Here is an 18,002-nt window from a genome sequence, read left to right on the forward strand (position 1 = left end):
CACCTTGTATGTGCTGTGGGCCTCACACATGGGGGTGGGGTGGGGTGGGGTGGGGTGGGGCTCTCAGATTGAATGGAAGTCATCCTACCGCACTAGCTGGTTTAAAAAGCAGAATTAGTAGTGGAGTTAGTTTTCTACATACTTGACGTGGCTCTTCTTTTTCTGTGAATTCCCGAAAAGGCATGAAGGCATGGTGTGGTCTGAGGAGGGTCACAGAGCCAGGCAGAAGCTGAATTGACTGTCTGCCTGGCCGGGAAGGGACTGTGGCTGTCAGCCCGCCCAGTCCTCCCTGCCATGAGTTTGGGGGTGGATTAAGAATATAATCACTGGTGAATCCAGCAACAGAGAAGTCCGCACGCTCTTGTCAGTCACTCCAGGTACTTGACTTTAACCTAAGCTGCGTTTAGACTTCCCAGGACTTTCAACTTTTGCTGGATGCAAAGCTCCCTAAGAGAGGCCCCCTAAAAGTCCTCGAGAGCGAATTAAATCAGGCACCTCCTCTGATTGCTGGATTCTCCACCACCCATCCTGGTGACGCTGGTCCCACTTCAGGTCAGCCACCTGGACTTCCAGAGACAGAAGTAGGCCCAGACCACATCCAGTTTTGGTGTCTGCTATTTTATTGAATATTAATGTGTACTTCTTTTTAATAGGAATTCTTCTAGCAGTTGTCTTGTCAGATTTTTTTCTATGTATACATTCATTTTTTCTTTCTTAAAGCTGTAATACATGTCCTCCTAGAAAATATGTCCTTTGTACTTTGAACCATGGACACCCTTTCCCCAAAATCACCCCATTATAGGACATGACCCTTGACCCCCAAAGACGCCCACTAGATCTGGTTTCACAATATACATAATAAATACTCTGATATTTTAGCACCTGTCTGGTCAGCATTAACTATTCATTGGCACTTGCTTTTAATTGAAATTCAAAAGGAAGACACTAAAACAAATGTGTTCAGAATCAAAGATGGGATAGTTTTAAGTGTAAATGTTACTGAAATGAAGTAACATTTAGAACTTCTAATACATATACGATAGTTGCACAGGTTGTCTGATAGCTGCACAGTGTTCTCGGGCTGTGTGGGAGAACAGAGGGTTTCCCTGTGTAAGGAGCTGTGAGCAGGCCCTTCTGAGGCAGAGCCTAGGAGCCTCTCTGAATGTCAACTGCTCCATGAAATAGGGATTGCTCCCATTTTACAGATAGACACTGAGGCTCAGAGAGGCCTCTCGTCTCTGGAACAGACTCTGATAGCCTGGACAAAGGTTTTGTCCTGAAGTCACAGCAGCCTCGGGTCATTAGGTCAGAATAAGGGACAAGAGAAAGCCACCGCTGACGCTGACGACTGAGGTTCAGTCCTTCGTTACAAGACCAGTATGAACACGACCTCAAAGGCTCTCCCCCAGGAGAGCCTGCGTATGCCCTTTAACAGAACCACTATAAACTCCGTATCCCAAATCTAGAGGGAACTGGGGTCCCGGTTATTTCCTCTCGGAATTAGAATGTAAAGCACTTAGGTTGTGTTTTATTTTCCTTTAGTCAGACTCACTGGAGAAGTACATATTTCTTAGGGAAAAGGGGGACATACTTGTCCTGAGGTGCCAGTAGCCCCTGCCCAGGACGTGGGCTCTCACTGTCCTCGGCCTGGCTGAGCCTGGCCAGCCTGAGCGCCCTGTACAAGGGCCCGCAGTGCCATCTTGTGGGAGCCCTCAGCCTCTGGAATCAGCTGGGGAAGAGAAACAACCTTGACTGCCAAACCTGGGAGAATGACATTGCAAAGAAATGTTGGGTGCAGTCGAGTAAGGTGTTCCCCTCTGGTCACCAGCCACGCTAATTATTATTTCCGTGTCTAGAACATTAATAACCCAAAAAATGAACACCACGCCAGAAAGCTATTGCAAGAACTAAAATGGCTAGAAAGGATTTGTTTTTCATCTATTTACTAGGAAATGTATTTAAAATCACCACAGGTGGGAATATCTTCTCCCGTGAATTCCATGGAAACACAAAGCCACAGGTTTAGAGCAGAATCTGCTTCTATGTTGCCACACAGCTCTGTCCTTTTTTAGGGGGGTTGGCAAAAGGGTGGTTTTTCCCAGGTGTTCATCGTGGGAGCGGGCCGCACCCCAAATCGCCCACCCCATCATTGTAAGAGAAGGGCCCCCCCCTCTTAGACCTCACTGACTTTGTGCTAACAAAAGCAAATTAAATCGCACCCCTTCCTTTGGTGCACGGGGCCCTGGCATTGTGTCCCCCTTCCTGTCACACTGTGCACAGGTGCATGTACCTGCACACATGGACCTCAGCTTAAATGTCACCTCCCCAGGTCTGTGTTGGCTCCCCTCTGTGTATTAGGCCCCCCAAGTGTACTTAGCAGAGCACCTGCCTGATTCTTTCCTAGCATCTCCCAATTTAAAATGTTAACCCCGATTCCTGCACTGGCATGAGCTCGCTGAGGACAAAGGCTGTGCTGCCCTCATCTCTCTGGCCACAGGACGGGCTGGGCCAGCACTGTCGAGCCTGTGGGTGGCATTGTGGCTCCTCCAGGCACAGGGAAGCCCCTCATCCCGTCAGTGGCGGGGTGCACTGTGTTTCCATTAGTGGGGCTGGATTTGGGGGAATCAGGGTGCCTCCCCATCTCCTTGTGGCCCTGCACAGATTCCCCAAAGGCCACGTGGTCTGGGAGCAGTGCGGTGTCCCTGGGTAGTAGGCTGCCGGTTAAAGGGGGTGCCTCTGTCATTGAGCATCAGGAGGAGGGGCCCCTTCTCACGGAACTGTGACCTGCTTGTTGGAAAAGGAAATCGAGACTCTGACACAGTTCTCGGGGCCTGAATGTGTATGAGAGCCGCTCCCTGACTCACAGGCAACTTGGACTTTTAGGGAGATTTTTAGGGGGAAATCCCTTCTGAATACTCAGGTGCTTTCTTACCAGGAGGGGAGGGCGGGCCCCATGATAACCTCCTCCCAGGTCCCATGTAGCCTTTCTGGGTGCCTCAGTGCTACCGATGACCACATGGGAGGGAAGCTGGGCTGCCAAGGTCAATTGAGACTGCTCAGCTGGGCAGAGAGCGTCACGTCGCCCGGGACCTGCACCGACAGTCCAGGTATGAAGTCTTAGGGCACACTAAGATGTCAAGCACTATGATCTCAATGATTTTCCTGGTGATTGCACATTGGACTGGTAGTGTTTTAGGTAAGTTGAGTTGAATAAAATATGTTGACAGATATTTCAATAATCACTGTTTTAGAATTCAGGGAGTTTTATAAATATGAACTGCGTTTCTCAGCCCTGAGGACTTTCATTTAAAGATGAGATCACCAAACTGGTCCTGAGGGTGTCAGCATTCCCTGGGGTCACCCCTTCACAAAGCATTTTCTGGCATTTCAGTTCTGCCTGTCTGGAATGCGTATAAGGCATACACTTTATCCGTCAAGGAAAATAAATAATAGGAAAGTTTTGTTCAGGAGAGATGACACTGATAAGACTTCGGTGTGTTCCTTAACAGGGGTACCCTGAAAACCTACGTGCATCAAACTATAGGTATGGATTTTAAAACTGGGGAGGCCTGAGGATGTGGGAAGGCAGGAGTGATATTTTTCAGTGTCTCTGTCTCCTGTGAGAAAGTCATGTTGTATCTTCAAAACAACAGCTGTCAGAATTATTTCCATCAGATTAAATAAATCCTCAGAGCCGTGATCACAGTTTCTAGAATCTTGGAAATGTAGGTTATGCTTTGCATGGAACCCTAGTGAAATTTAAAATACGCATGTTTTTGCATTCATGGTTTTGCAAGCAGACGCTTTACCAGGGTTTCTTGTTTGTGAATTTTGGTTTAAGCTACCATAGCTCAAGGAGTTGAGGAAGCGTTTTTCCTGTATAGATGTAATAAACAAACGTTTGCCAATTGAGATGCTATTAATTGTAGGTGGAAAAGGCAGTGAGCTCAGGGCCAAGCTGGATGGGACGTGCAGCGCAGCGCATGCTTCGTCAGCGTGAGGCTGTGTGGTACAGGCAGTGCAGGGGAGTGTTACACAGGAGGCGGCTGCCCTGCGTCCTCACCATCAAGTACGGCCTTTCCAGTTTTAGAAAAGAGAAGACTTTGTTGGGGGATGGGAGGAGTTCGTGTCACAAAGACCTTGAATGAAAGCTCAGTACAGATTGATATTCATTATTTCTTGGTACAGAGAAACTTATTCTTAAAATTATCTGCTAAATCTAAACCATAGTGAGACACCACTCACGCATTAGCATGAATACTATCAAAAAAACAGACAATAACAAGTGTTGGTGAGGTGTGAGACACTGGAACAGTGTGCATTGCTGGTGGGATTCTGAGATGTTGGGACTGCCGTGGAAATCAGCACGGTGGCGCCTCGGGTTAAACACAGGATTAACACATGGCCCAGCAACTCCACTTCTGAGTGTCCGCACGGAAGAATTGAAAGCAGGGTCTCAGATACTGGTGCACCCATGGCCATAGCATCATTAATAGTCCAAAGGGAAAAACAACTTAAGAATCCATCACAGATGAATGGATAAACAAAATGTGGTCTAGCCACACAATGGAATACCACTCCGCCTTTAAAAAGCAAGGAAATTCTGACATGCTACAACATGGATGAACCTCAAAGACATAATGTTCAGTGAAATAGCCAGTCACAAAAAGAGGAAGACTGTATGATTCCACTTACATGGGGTACTAGACTAGTTGAATTCTCAGGACAGAAAGCAGAACAGCAGTTATTAGGGTTTAAGGGAAGGGGGACTGGGGAGTTACTGCTTACTGAGTAGTTTGTGTTGAGGAGGATGAAGTTCTGGAAATGGGTCGTGGAGATGGTTGTATAACCATGTGAATGTACTTAATGGCACTGAATTGTCCAATTAAAAATGGCTTAAAGGTAAATTTTTTAATGTTAATTAGTTGCTGAGCTAGCTGGGGTTTGCAGCACACTTGGCAGGGCGGGGAGAGCTGCGCTCTGAGGGAAGGTGGTGTAGCAGAGCAGCACAGGCTGCAGGCTGCCCTCCGGCCTGGAGGAGACTTTGCAAGAACGCACAATCCTTCGATGTTGTTTAAAAAACAGCACAGAAATGGTGCACTCTTGCAGCAAGAACCTCTCCTCCAACCTGCTGGATCCACAGGACTATTTCCTTCCCTCCGAGTCCAACAGGCTGTTCTCTGATACACTGTCCTTTGATGAGTGGAACCCAAAATGCCCTCAAAACTCAGCAGCTTAAGTGCTGACAAGTCACAGTGGGAGCCTCTGTAAGAGAGGGGTCAGCGAGGAAAATCACTGTGTGGCCCTGAGGTCTGCCCTCAGTCTCTGACTCCCCTTAGGGACTGAGCTGGGACTGGCGGCAGGTGGGGGGTCTCCTTTAGCCCCAGAGTCCAGTGTTCTAGCCATTCAGCATCATGCTGTGGCTGTCTCCATGAGAGGCTCGCTTGAGGGGAGACGCTAAAGTGGGTGCCAGGAAGGTAAACGCCATACCTGCCACCGCGCATCAGGGGGCAGAAGCGAGGCTGCAGCATCTGCCTGCATTTTCTGATGTCCAGGCTGGAGCAGGGTTACTGCGACCTCTGATCCTAACCATCCACACACGCATTTCCCAAGGCATGCTCAGTCAAGACCCAGAACGCACCCTCGTCATGTTTAACGTGGGAGACGCCCGGGGCCAGAGTGGGAAGGGTCACCTCTGAGGCTTACTGAGGCCAGGGAGGCCACCGGGTGGAAGTGTGAGGCCCCATGGCGGGACGCTGCGTCTGGAGACCCTTTCTCCGCGCACATGCACACAGAGGTGAGCAGGGGCTGGGACAGACACTGCGGTGGGCACTGCAGGCTGGTGTTCTGCCTGCAACAGGGCCAACCCTCTCCCAGGGGCCAGACGCTCCACCTTCTCAGAGCACAACCTGCTAATGCAGGTACAATTCTTTATAGTTCAGTTCTGTGCGTCAGGGTCATACACATAGTAACAGAGAGTTAGAAGTGACTTAAACTTTTTTCTGCTTTTCAACAATACATTGAACATATATATGTAGAGAAACAGAGGATATGTGTATGGATATGGATGGATATATATATATATATAATCTCCAAGCTTCCTCAGCCACCCTTTGGGGTAGAGGAGCTGGTCTCTATACGCATCTCTTCTGACTAGATTCATCTCTGTGGGTGACTTTCTCATCAGGCTCTTGCTGCGGGGGGAGGGTGTGCCTCCGTTTCTGCCTTCAGAGGCTTGATGTAGGCTACAAAGCCAACATAAACTGGCAATGACGGAAGTAGTCACGGGCTCGCCACGCCTGCAGATGGCCGGGCCTTACTGGAAGGTGATGCTGCATAATTACTTATCAGAACAGAACCATCCTCTTTCAGGCTCCTCCTAGATTCTAACATGTTTGGGTTTGTCTGATTCTCAGCTATGAACATGTATGACTTTGGCCCTATGTCCATCCCCTCAGTTTTGGTGACAGTGGCGAGCTCAGTAGGATAGAAGATGTTAAAGTTGACAGTAGCTTCGGAAGGACCTACTTGGGGTCCCCTAGGGGCCAGCAGCGCATTGGCTCTGGGTCTGGCCCCTTAGCAGCTGCTGGAAGCCCCACGAGGACTGTGGAAGGGGCCTCAGCTCACAGAACGGAGCTTCCTAGTTAGTCTCCAGTTCATCCCGTGTGACCCTGACTTACCTCTTCAGGGAGCCCCTCTGTCTGTCATCTGAAACCAAAACCACTGGGCTCGCCCGTAGTTACAGATTGAGGACTGAGGACGAACCAAAGAACAAAAGGAAAGTGCTTTCCAGCAACTCCCCTGCTGTTCGCTAAGACCCGTTTTCCTCTGGGCTCTGCCTGACCGCCCTCAGGAGGACTCCACAGGTGGCCTGAGCCCAGCGGCCAGGGGGTGGTTGTGATGCAGTAACCTTCCCGCTTCTGCTCCCTCCTCAGCCATGCTTATTCCCTCCCCTCAAACTGACCTCATCCACCTGTTGTCGCTGCCACAGCCCCCTTTTGTGAGTTTTCTGCTAAATTGTCTTTTCCCTTCTTGTCTTGCAGCCCACCTAAACCCACCGTGTACATCTCCGGTGTCATCGCCCGGGTAAGAGCCTTCATCACACGGCCTCAGCATGAGGTCTTTCGGTCCCTTGTCTTTGCTAACCCCATTCTTCCATGGGGCCAGTGGTGTTCTGTGGTCTCCTGTCCACGAGCGCGTAGTGGGGAACTAGGGACAGTGATGGCGTGGGGGGTGGGAGCAGCTGCCTCTCCTCCTCACCTGTCTCCCTTCCTTTTGGACTCGGCCAGGGACCGCAGCTACCCCGGGCCAAGTGCTTCTGGGAGACTGAGCTGAGGATGCTTTTACATTTTTAAATGGTTGAAAAAATCAAAGTAAGAAGTTTATATTCATGACGTGAAAATTATATGCAATTCAGATTTCTGCGTCTGTGCGTGAAGTTTTTGTGGCACACAGCCACATGTATGCAGCGTCTGCAGCTGCTTTCATGTTGCAGTGGCCGACCAAATAGTTGAGGCAGAGAGTATGACCCGCAAAGCCTAAAATATCTACTACCTGACATATTGTGGCAAGAAAATGCTTGCCAACCCCTGGTCTAAACACATGGGCTTTGGTCATACCCTTCACAAAGAGCGCCCTCTTGTGGTGAGCCCAGTGTTCTGTAACTCCAGCCCTCCCACCAGCTAACTCCCATTGTGAGGAGGACACGCTAACTACCACCACCCACAGTTCTGTGGCTCACAGTACAGCTGAGCACTTAGCATATGATATGTGAAGAAAATGTCATTGCTGGGGACAGCTCACCACAGCCGTCCTGAGACGCTGGGACAGATAGTGGCACGTCTACTACATGTGAGAAAATTAAATGCAGACACAAGTTCGAGGTCAACCATGGCCAGTTGGTTAGCCTGAGCAGCCTAGCCCTGGCTGCAGCCTCACAGGCACTGTGGCACCCAGTGATTCCTCCCTGGAGACAGCGGCACCTTGTTCAAGGCTCGGCAGGTGGAGACAGGTGCTGTCTCACACCTTACAGCCCTGCCCTTTGGTATCCTTCCCGGCTCACAGCTGTGGTGGCAAATCTGCTTGGAAGGCCTGGATTTGATTCTGTCCGGCCCCCAGTTCAGACAATTACAGGAGCAGCTCTAGCAGAAGGACACCCAAACACATGTAGTTTCCTGTGAGTCGGATGGTGACCTGATCGCAGGCGTGTGGGCCTCACCTTCTGGGTGGTGTGTGGGCCTCAGTGCCCCTCCGTTCCCCAGGGAGCTTCAGGACCCCCACAGGCCAGGGGACAGGCTCCTGCCCGCCCCCAGGCCCCAGTCCATCACCCACGCTGCAGGGACACGGCGGACTCGGGGTTGGGGCCTTGCTCCTATATGAACCCAGCTCGTCCGTGTTGATGACGCCATGCCTTCCTTCTGTGTCTCTGACAGGGCGACAAGGACTTCCCCCCGGCGGCCGCCCAGGTGGCTCACCAGAAGCCCCACGCCTCCATGGACAAGTACCCGTCCCATAGGACCCAGCACATCCAGCAGCCTCGCAAGTGACCGCGAGGACCCAGCGCCCTCCCCAGCCGTGCCTGGTTCCCGACATTTGGCATTTCCCCGGCAAAGAGAACTGCATTTTCTTCCCAACACTTTTCCAGTGGGAAATCTAAGGCAAAGCAACGCACCCTTCCTTTGCCTTACATTTCCGAATCGAAGCTAGAAATAGACCCCAAACCTTGTTCCCAGGGAGTCCTGCTTGGTGAGGGGCACTCTGCCATTAGCAGAACCTGCCGAGCCCTGAGCAAAATGAAGTTGCTCAGAGTTTAGCTTTAGAACTATTTCAGCCATTGACTAAAAGTCCTGCCTGTGGTCTTAAAAACAAAGGGGCACAAATTTGGGAGGGTTGGATTGAGATTAGGAGGAAAGCTCAATCATTTTATGCTTCTGAATACTAGGACAATCAAATCTGCACACCTACGGGAGCATAAGAAATGAGGGTGTTCATTACGGGGGTGGGTTTCAGAAAGACAGATCAAGGAAGACTTAAAGCAGACCACAGCAACCCTGAATGTCACTCCCTGTGCGACCAGGGGTCCCTGTGCAGGGTGACATCAGGATCCCAGGAGGACCAAAGAAAAGTTTGCATCTCTGAGATGGCTCTGTTATCCCAGGAGTCACCTTGCTGAAAAATTAGAGGGCAGGTAGTTTGCCAAAGGTAGTGCCTCTGGGAGGAGGTCTCAGTGTGGGTCCCACGTCCAACACTGCCCCGCCATCAAGGCAGCCTGCGCCGGAGCAATCCAGACAAGCCCGTGTTTGTCATCCCTCACCTCTAGAGCTGTCTGAGTTCTGGAAGTGGCCACCGGCCAGGCAGACGGATAGCCAGTTCTGGACACACAGCAGGAGCACAGGCTGCCTGGGAAGAGAAGTGAACGCAGAGAGCACAGACCGAACCTGCCCCCGTCTCCCTGGGAACAAGAGACACCACATTCCATTAGCGCTAGAAAAGCCTGTGTGCCAGTGGCCGCTGTCCAGAGTCCTGCTTCCTGTGCACGTTTGCTGGGCCCACTTCACTTGGGCCCGTCAGATGGCCCCGCTTTCTGTGCGTTTCCTGCCCAGAGCCGCCCTGCTGCTCTCTGGCTCGGGGGTGGAATGCCTGCTTTTCTGAAAAGCCAAAGGCTCCTGCAGATCTTCCGGAGCAGAGGCTTGGGGAGGGCCCGGCCAGCCGCCCCGCTCGCCAGCAGTGGCATTTGCTGCAGGCCAGCAGTGCGCTGTGAGCAGCGTGCCCACCACCAGCCTCGCGATGCCGTTCTCGGTCCAGGGCTGCGATGGGCTGGCGTGACTCAGACCCAGGCAGACCCATGCCCTCCCCTGAGGGGAAAGCCCTGCCTGGCTTTCTGAAGGCCGCGTCCGTTTCCTCCCACTGGCTTGGGGAAGCTGGAGTCTGACCTTCAAGGTATCACATCTGGTATTTCTTAGTCTGAGAGGTTGGTATACACCGAGGCTGGCTTTGGAGAGGCACCCTCTGTGGGCAGCATGGTCATGGGGCACACGGAGCAAGCAGCTCTCCACCCCCTCACCCCAGAGTTGGCATCCCAGAAGGGCGCTGAGAGCAGGCAGTGCATGTCAGGCCTGTGCAGACCCTTGCACCTTCCGCTATAGAAATGCAGACGCGTTGTTGATACCTGGCTTTGCAGGCAGGAGCGCCATGCTGTTTCCCAAGGGGCATGTTTATGTACTTGTAGCTGCACCTGGCATGTATCTGTGAGCTCGCTGAAAGCATACTGTTTCCTGAATGAGTACCAATTGTTAACTTCAGGAATAATACTGATTATAATAAAGCCCCTGCATTTCTTCTCATGGCTTGTTTTTTCTTACATTTCAGAGGTTTTTCTCTTACATTTTACTAGGGTTGCCAGATGGTTTCTATAGAAACACAAACATGCATGCATGATGGGTATTTTCCTAAACTGTTTCACAGACACGAAGTCGGACTATTGGACATGTGGCACCTTGCGTCTAATCATCTACTTCAAAATGTCCTAAAATGGAAAAGCTTGAGGCAGTTGATTAGAGCATCCTGCTTGGACCTAGCAGCTGGCCCTGTGCTCTGGGCCTTTGGGAACAGACTTAGGGAGGAACAATTAGCAGGAAGTCTGGGGTGGCTGTGAGCAGCTTTTGACAAGCAAGACATTCGCCTCTCTTCAAAGGTCTTCTGTAACCCATATGAGTGGGGTGCAAAAATAATCACAGCTATTCAACCTTGAGGTCCAGAGTCATCACAGACTGGCACTGGGAGATGCCCCATTGGTCAGGTGAGGACCTGGGGTGTGTCAGGATCTGGAATGCTGACTCCCTGCACACAACACACGCCCGAAGCGGAACGATACTGCTGCCCGTCCTCGGTCCCGGTCCTTTCACAAGCTAGGTGTGGACACACACGTGAGCCCATGTGTGCGCCAGGGTGCAGAAACCGCAGCATGTCATGGAGAACCAGCTGAAGGGCAGGGCTACGGGAGGGTCTGGGTGGGGAGGGGAGACATTGCCAGACCCAGCCAGGTTCTTAACTAATTAATTATTTTGGGAACATCTGCCGCCTGCCCCAGCGGCCCGGGGTGCTCTTCTGCTGTTCCGCAGCTTTTTCCAACTTGACAGCTGCCGTGCTGCTTAAATGCTTCTTACAAACCCAAAGTAAACCTTTCCCCCCAAGACCTGGCATCCCGCTGGCCTCTGCAGTATGGAGACAAAACAAAACAAGAACAAGAAAACAGTGCGTGGCGCAGCCCTCCCCGGAGGCGTCTACAGCCATATGCTCCTGGAAAACGGGGGGTGAGTGGGTGGTGACGCTGAACCAAGAAACTGAGTGCTTGGGATTCCTCCTCTAGTTGTATTAGCCAGGGCTCTCCAGAGAAACCGAACCAACAGGCTGTGGATAGTAGGTAGGTAGATAAATAGATATTTGCTTTAAGGAATTGGCTCTGGTGATAATGGAAACTGGCAAGTCCAAAATCTACAGGGTCAGCCAGCAGGCTGGAGACCCAGAGGAGAGCCAGGGTTGCAGTTCAAGTCCAAAGGCATCTTACTCGGGAGCAGGGGCAGGGGGGGTCCGTCTCTGTTCTACTGATTTGATGAGGTGCACCCACATTATGGAGGGCACTGCAGTTCACTCAAAGTCCGCTGACTTAAATATGTCAACCCAAAGCACCCTCACGGAAACATCCAGAATAATGTCTGACCAAATATCTGGGTGCCGGGGCCCAGCCAAGTTGGCACATGAAATGAACCACCATCACACGAGCTCATGGCTGCTCATTTTTCTCGAGACCCTCCAAGCATCTGGGACCCGTTTCTCACTTTGACCAGGTTGAAGCATCCGCATGCCTCACAACACGTTGTCTAACGTCTAACTTCCTCTTCCAAACAGGCTTTCTAAAATTCAATTAGGGGCACTTATAACGAGAAAATAAAAGTTTTCTCATCTTCCCCTTTAATCCTAAATATTATTAAAAATCCAACTGCCATGCTTTAAAAAAAAAAAATCCAATTTGTCGCCTGGAAAAGACCCCACACAATATGAAATAATGAACTGATGTAATCGGAGGAAGCCCTGAATGAGGTTTGGATTGCATTTCAGCATTGTCACCTAAAAGGCAGAGCCCAGCTTTTTGTAGCACAAAGGCTCGGTTTCTGTACAAATTGCCAGAAACCCGCTTGTATCATTCTTTAAATAGAGATGGTCTGGGAACACGGAATGTGCTTTGAGTTCTAATAATGATGTTCATTATCTCTAGGGCAGTGCTTTCCACCTGGGGGCGACGTTGCCCTCAGAGGACATGGGCAGTGTCTGGAGATGCCTCTAGTTGTCACAGCTGCTAGTGGGGAGCACCTAGTGAGCAGAGGCCCAGGATGCTGCTAAAAATCGCCCCATTCACAGGACAGACCCACCACAAAGAATTATCCGGACCCAAATGTCGGCTGTGCCGAGGCTCAGAAACCTTAATGACCCTATTTGAGAAGCCAATATTATACAATTAAAGGCCAATTCCCCTCCTGCTGGAATCTTGGGGGGAAAATCTATGTTTCAGGGGCAAGGATACTGAAGCGGAAGCAGCTAAAGCTAAGCTGTGTCTGCTTTTCCGTCCCTGGAGCAGAAAATAGCAAATTGCTCTGATGCAGATTCGCTCCTGGATGCAATGGAAGTTTTTAGATAAAGCAAGCCTTTTCCTTCGGGAGGCGGGCGACGGATCTACAGCATCAGGCTGTGTTCTCGGTCACCGATACAAAGACCAGCAGAGATAAGTGTCCCTCGGTGGCCTCCCCAGCACACTCAGCTAGACAGGCACGACAAACACCAGGTTTTTGTCTCAGCTACGTAAATATTCTCCAAAGAAGGTCTAGAAGCCTCTTCCCAAACGATTGCAGCCTGTTTTCCGTGCGCTGATCGCGCGTGCCTCCAGCTGATTAACCTCAGGGCTCTCAGTGGGCAGCGAGTGAAGAGCAAAGGAGGAGAATGGGCGTCTCTCTGCAGAGCCAGCAGCTAAGCAGGAGGCGGAGGCCAGGCTGTCAGCGCGCCTTGCATCCCTGTCTCCCAGCACAGCCCCCTCCCCAGCACCCCTCCACAAACCCTCCCAGCACAGCCCCCTCCCCAGCACCCCTCCACAAACCCTCCCAGCACAGCCCCCTCCCCAGCACCCCTCCACAAACCCTCCCAGCACAGCCCCCTCCCCAGCACCCCTCCACAAACCCTCCCAGCACAGCCCACTCCCCAGCACCCCTCCACAAACCCTCCCAGCACAGCCCCCTCCCCAGCACCCCTCCACAAACCCTCCCAGCACAGCCCCCTCCCCAGCACCCCTCCACAAACCCTCGTTTCCATCGCAGGGGGAATAAAGGCTGGCTGTGAACTCTTGGAGCCGGGGCCATTTCTTAACCTTCTGGCACTTCCTGTCACCCCCCTACCTAGATTGCAGGCGTGGGATACTGGCATCCTTCCTCTCCCTCAGGCACCGAAGATGTTCCATGCAACCCGTACAACTAGATGACATCACACGGGGCAGAAAAAACACCTTTCAGAAATGAGACGGACGGAACAAGTGTTTGCAAAAATCACGTGCTTTATCATCAAATTCTCTACCTTCGGTGCCAAGAATGCCTCTGCCTCCGTACACCAGTGGGCTGAAGACTTTCAGGTTCAGTCACTTCTGAAAAGCACTATTTCTGGGTGCCGTCGCTAACTGGGGAAGCCCTATGGGACTATAGAAGTGGTTCGGTATCAGTGAGCCCCACTTTCAGTTAAGACTCATCCTCTTTCCGCTCACCAAAATGAACGAAGATCACATGCTGTATCTATCATACCCGAGCCGAAGAGGCACCTGGGACCAGAGCATGTGGGTGAGGTCTGTCCTCCCCTAACGGGACATCCTGACCGGTGCCACCTCTCAGGCTCGTGCCCACTGGGCCTGAGAAGGCAGACTTAGGAGTGGAAAGGCTCTCTGCACAAAAACAACATTCCGTCCTAAAAAAAAAAAAAAAAAAAAAAAGCCTACAGGAACAAAACCCAAGAAACAGTGTTTGGAGTAACCAGAAGTCAGATTTCCATGAAGCATAATAAGAAAACCCCCTCAAAGGACGTGTAATGTCACGTCACAGATATGTAACAGCCCTCAGATGGCACTGAGCCCACCCTGCCAGTTACAATAACTAATGAAATCCCTCATATATTTATTGTTTGCTTTTCAGAGCTCAAGTTTTTTTTTCCTGCTTTAATGCTAATTTTTTTCAACGTAATGGGTTAAGTTAATTTATCTATCCTTACAGAGGACAGCACAGCAGCTAAGCACAGATGGTAGAGTCCACTAAACCACGATGAAGTGCAGCCTGGGGCAAGGGGCAGGGACACCTCTCCACCTGCTGGAAGACCCCGGGGGAGGGGGGGGGGGCAAGGCAGCTCACCAGAACCGGGGCTCACTCAGGACCTGGGGTGACGAGCTCTGCCCGGTTCTCCCTGGAGGATGGTAGAGCTCAGAAGGCCTTTGAAACACCGATCAGTCCTCATCCCCACTGCAGGCTGTTGTGCTGATCGATCTCCCATGAGGATCACTGGGTTTCTTTAGAGACATCCTGACCACCTGGAGGGCATGGAGGCAGAGAAGAGTGGAGAACCCCTGAGGACTGTCAATTAAGGCGGTGAGCATGGAGTCTGTGCTTGAGAGTGGCCCCCAGCATCTCTCTGTCCAGCACCAGCACCAGACAGAGATTTATTCTTCAAGGAAATGAGTAACACTGCCAGGACCACAAAGAAAACACGTAGCAAAGCCAGGCCTGGATCCCGCCTGTCTGTCTCCAAAGACCTTTCCCCACACAGCTTAGAATATGTGTATTGTCGTTCGGTGTAATTAAGCCAACCAAGCATCTTCTTCCCCGTATGCTTCTCTGGGGGAAGAGCCAGGCTGAGTCGAATGAAGCAGAGTGTCTTCCACGTTGCTGTTTCTACCGAGCTGATGTAGCCGGTTTGCGTTGTCAGTTAATGTCCTCCTAGTCAAACACCTACACCTTCATCTACTTGTCCTAATCAGCGATGTCCCGAGAGGCACCGGCAGCAGGGCAGCCTCCACTACCCGCTCTGCCAGTGGGACGCAGCCGGTGGGGTCAGTTTCCTGAGTCCTGGGCAGACGAACTGAGGAGGTTGATGGCAGCCCAGGTGTGCGTTGGGCCTCCTCCAGTTCCTGCTCGTCTCCAGAATGACCTCTAGACATCTCCATGGTCCAGTGTGGGAAGTTGTGTGTTCTGCCAGTCCCATAACCCTAGGGCAAGAACCCCTCCCCCACCCGTGAGGTAGGTAAGAGGCTATCAAAATCATGAAGGCCTCTGTCACAACAACTCAACTGTGTCCTTGGAGAATAAAAACCACCATAGAGCCCTAGCCGGGTTGGCTCAGTGGATAGAGCATCGGCCTGCGGACCAAAGGGGCCCAGGTTCAATTCTGATCAAGGGCACGTACCTTGGTAACAGGCTCCTCCCTGGCCCAGGCCCTGGTCAGGGCTCCTGCAGGAGGCAACCAATCAATGTGTTTCTCTCACATTGAGGTTTCTCTCTGTCTTTCCCTCTCTCTTCCACTCTCCCTAAAAATCAATGAAAAAAAAAAATCCTCGGGCGAGGATTAACAAACAAACAAACAACACAAAAACAAACAAAAAACACCAACCCCACCAACCCCACCACAGACAATATGGCAAGCAGGGAGCTCCAATAAACTGCATTTATAGAAACAGGCAGGAGCTGGATTTGAACCAGTGGGCTGTAGGCACCTGGCCTAGAGCGCCTGGGCAAGGTCACAGCTGAATACCTAAATTGATTCAACAGCCTCCAGCTGGCATTTTAAACCTGGGGCTGCTGCGATGGCCTAGGCAGGGGTGCAGAGAAGAGGCTAAAACTGGCTTCCAGCCTTCAGGGGTCGGGCAGAGGAGGGGCAGGTAACCACAGGGGCCAGTGAGGTGGGAGAGCACTGGAGAGTGGGTGTGGGGAAGAGGGCCTGGTGGGGTGCAGTGTTTGGGGAGGCATGCACTCCCAAGCTCCCAGTGTTTCTGACTCAGTTGGCTGGGGTGGTGTTACAGGTTGAGTTGTGCCCCCCCAAAAAAGATATGTTGAAGTCCTAACCCACGTATCTGTGAATGTGTCCTCATTTGGAAATAGGATCTTCATCCATGGATTTGGGTGAGCGCTCATCCAATGACTGGTATCCTTATAAAAAGAGGAAAATGTGAACACAGGCACACACTCAGGGAAAACGGCCATGTGGTGACAGCAGAGGCTGCCACAAGCCAAGGCGCCAAGGAATGCTGGCAACCAACCACCAGGCGCTGGAAGGGGCAAGGAGGATCCTCCCGAGAGACTTCAGAGGGACTGTGGTTCTGCCCACGCCTGGATTCCAGAATACGTTTGTTTCTGTTGTTTGGAGCCATCCATGTTTGAGGTGATTTGTTCCAGCAATCACAGGAAACTAACACAGCTGTATCTCGGACATTTTCCGGCTGCTCATCCACTGGAAACCCTGGTGCTTTGAGAACCAGAGGTTTCTATGCCCGCAGGGGTTCATCTGTTGCCACAGGGAGACCACGAGAGTTGCCACAATATTTCAAGGGCCTGAGTCCGGGAGTAAAATGAGTGTGCAGAGTTAGAGAAACACAGGCTGGTGCTGGGGATGGTGGGACGGAGGGCCCAGCCCCTGCCTAGTCGTAGGAGGGAAAGAAGGAGGGGTTGCTTTCCCCACCTGAAACCTATGACCTCTCATCCTTCACAGAGTATCACGCACTTCAACCGAGGGAGGGAGACGAGACAGGAGCCCCATGCCAACGGGGTTTGGCCAAGAAGGAGGTCAAGGTTCCACCTTTCAGTGACCACTCAGGACAGTTAGCAGATAAAAGCTGGTCCCTTCCCAGGGGCAGTTCAGGGACAGGGGTTGAAGGAGCAATGGGGTGACTCGGGGATCCCATCCAAGGGACTCCTTTGCCCAGGAGTGAGGACATCTTGCAACCTTTTCACTGCCAGGGGACAACTCCCCACCACAGCCCAGGTCCCTGACCCCTCCTGGCTCTGGTGGCCCGGAGAGTGGCCCGATCCAGCTTCCCAACTAGGCTCTTGCACTAAGAAAACGTTTCTGTTCATTAAGAGTTCGTGAAAATTTGAAATCATATCCTCACAGCAAACTGACTTGTCCATTTTCTTGTTTTTAAATAACGTTTTTGAAGTACTAGATTTGAGCTTGAGTCATGTATTTTACTGTGTTGTGTTGTGTTGTGTTGTGTTGTGCTGTGCTGTGTTGTACTGTGTTGTATTATATTGTATATTTCTTAGTCAGGGAAATGTAAGGGAGAGCAGTGCTCTGTGAGACCTGTGATCTGGTGACTTTGCTGCAGGGACAGTGTGACCAGGGATGGGATACTGCAGGCAGCTGACAACTTACCTGAACAATTTGTACATCAAAGTTTGTCTTGTCAGCAGGCTGGAGGTTTCCAGGCCACTTTTAATGTCCCCACTGCTGGAAGCCAGCCCAGTCACCATCAAAGGGGACAGCAGGGGTGACCTGCTGGGAGCCAGCGAGCATGTGAAGGGCCTCAATGAGGGGCAAGGGCCACGCGCAGAAGTCCTCGTCAGGGGGACCTTCTTGGCTGAGGAGCACAGACACTGCTCTAGAGGCCCTCAGACGGAGTGCCCCCGGGGCACACTTTAGGCCTCCCCTCCCGCACCCCTAGGTTCCATGGGAAGGATCTTGGAGTTTCAAGGTTGTGCAGTATTAGTCAGGAAAACCTCCCCCTCTCCCACTCACTTTTCACGTCCCAGTTCTCAGACTTTTTGAATAGGTCTGCCCCTTGTATGTTACCTCCCTATTCACCCATATTTCCACCCATCACATACACACATCATTTGTTCTTTCACAAACAACTAATGCAAATATCTCCAATAACAATATTGACCTAGAACAAGGTTTCATTTAAAATTTGACCTCTTATTTAGGGCCTT

General features: G+C 51.4%; 1 protein-coding gene across 1 annotated transcript in view; it reads left to right on the forward strand.

Moving 5' to 3' along the window:
- Window positions 1–9,034, forward strand: part of DAP (death associated protein) — a 48,593-nt gene extending 39,559 nt beyond the window's left edge. The window contains exons 3-4 of the mRNA XM_079779650.1: window positions 7,044–7,086; window positions 8,433–9,034. Coding sequence (XP_079635776.1) covers window positions 7,044–7,086; window positions 8,433–8,546 — 157 coding nt within the window. The 3' untranslated portion in view covers window positions 8,547–9,034. The remainder of the gene's footprint in view (window positions 1–7,043; window positions 7,087–8,432) is intronic.
- Window positions 9,035–18,002: the final 8,968 nt, after the last annotated feature.

Source organism: Cnephaeus nilssonii (assembly GCF_951640355.1).
Source record: "Cnephaeus nilssonii genome assembly, chromosome: 2".
In the NCBI taxonomy this organism is placed as follows: Eukaryota; Metazoa; Chordata; class Mammalia; order Chiroptera; family Vespertilionidae; genus Cnephaeus; species Cnephaeus nilssonii.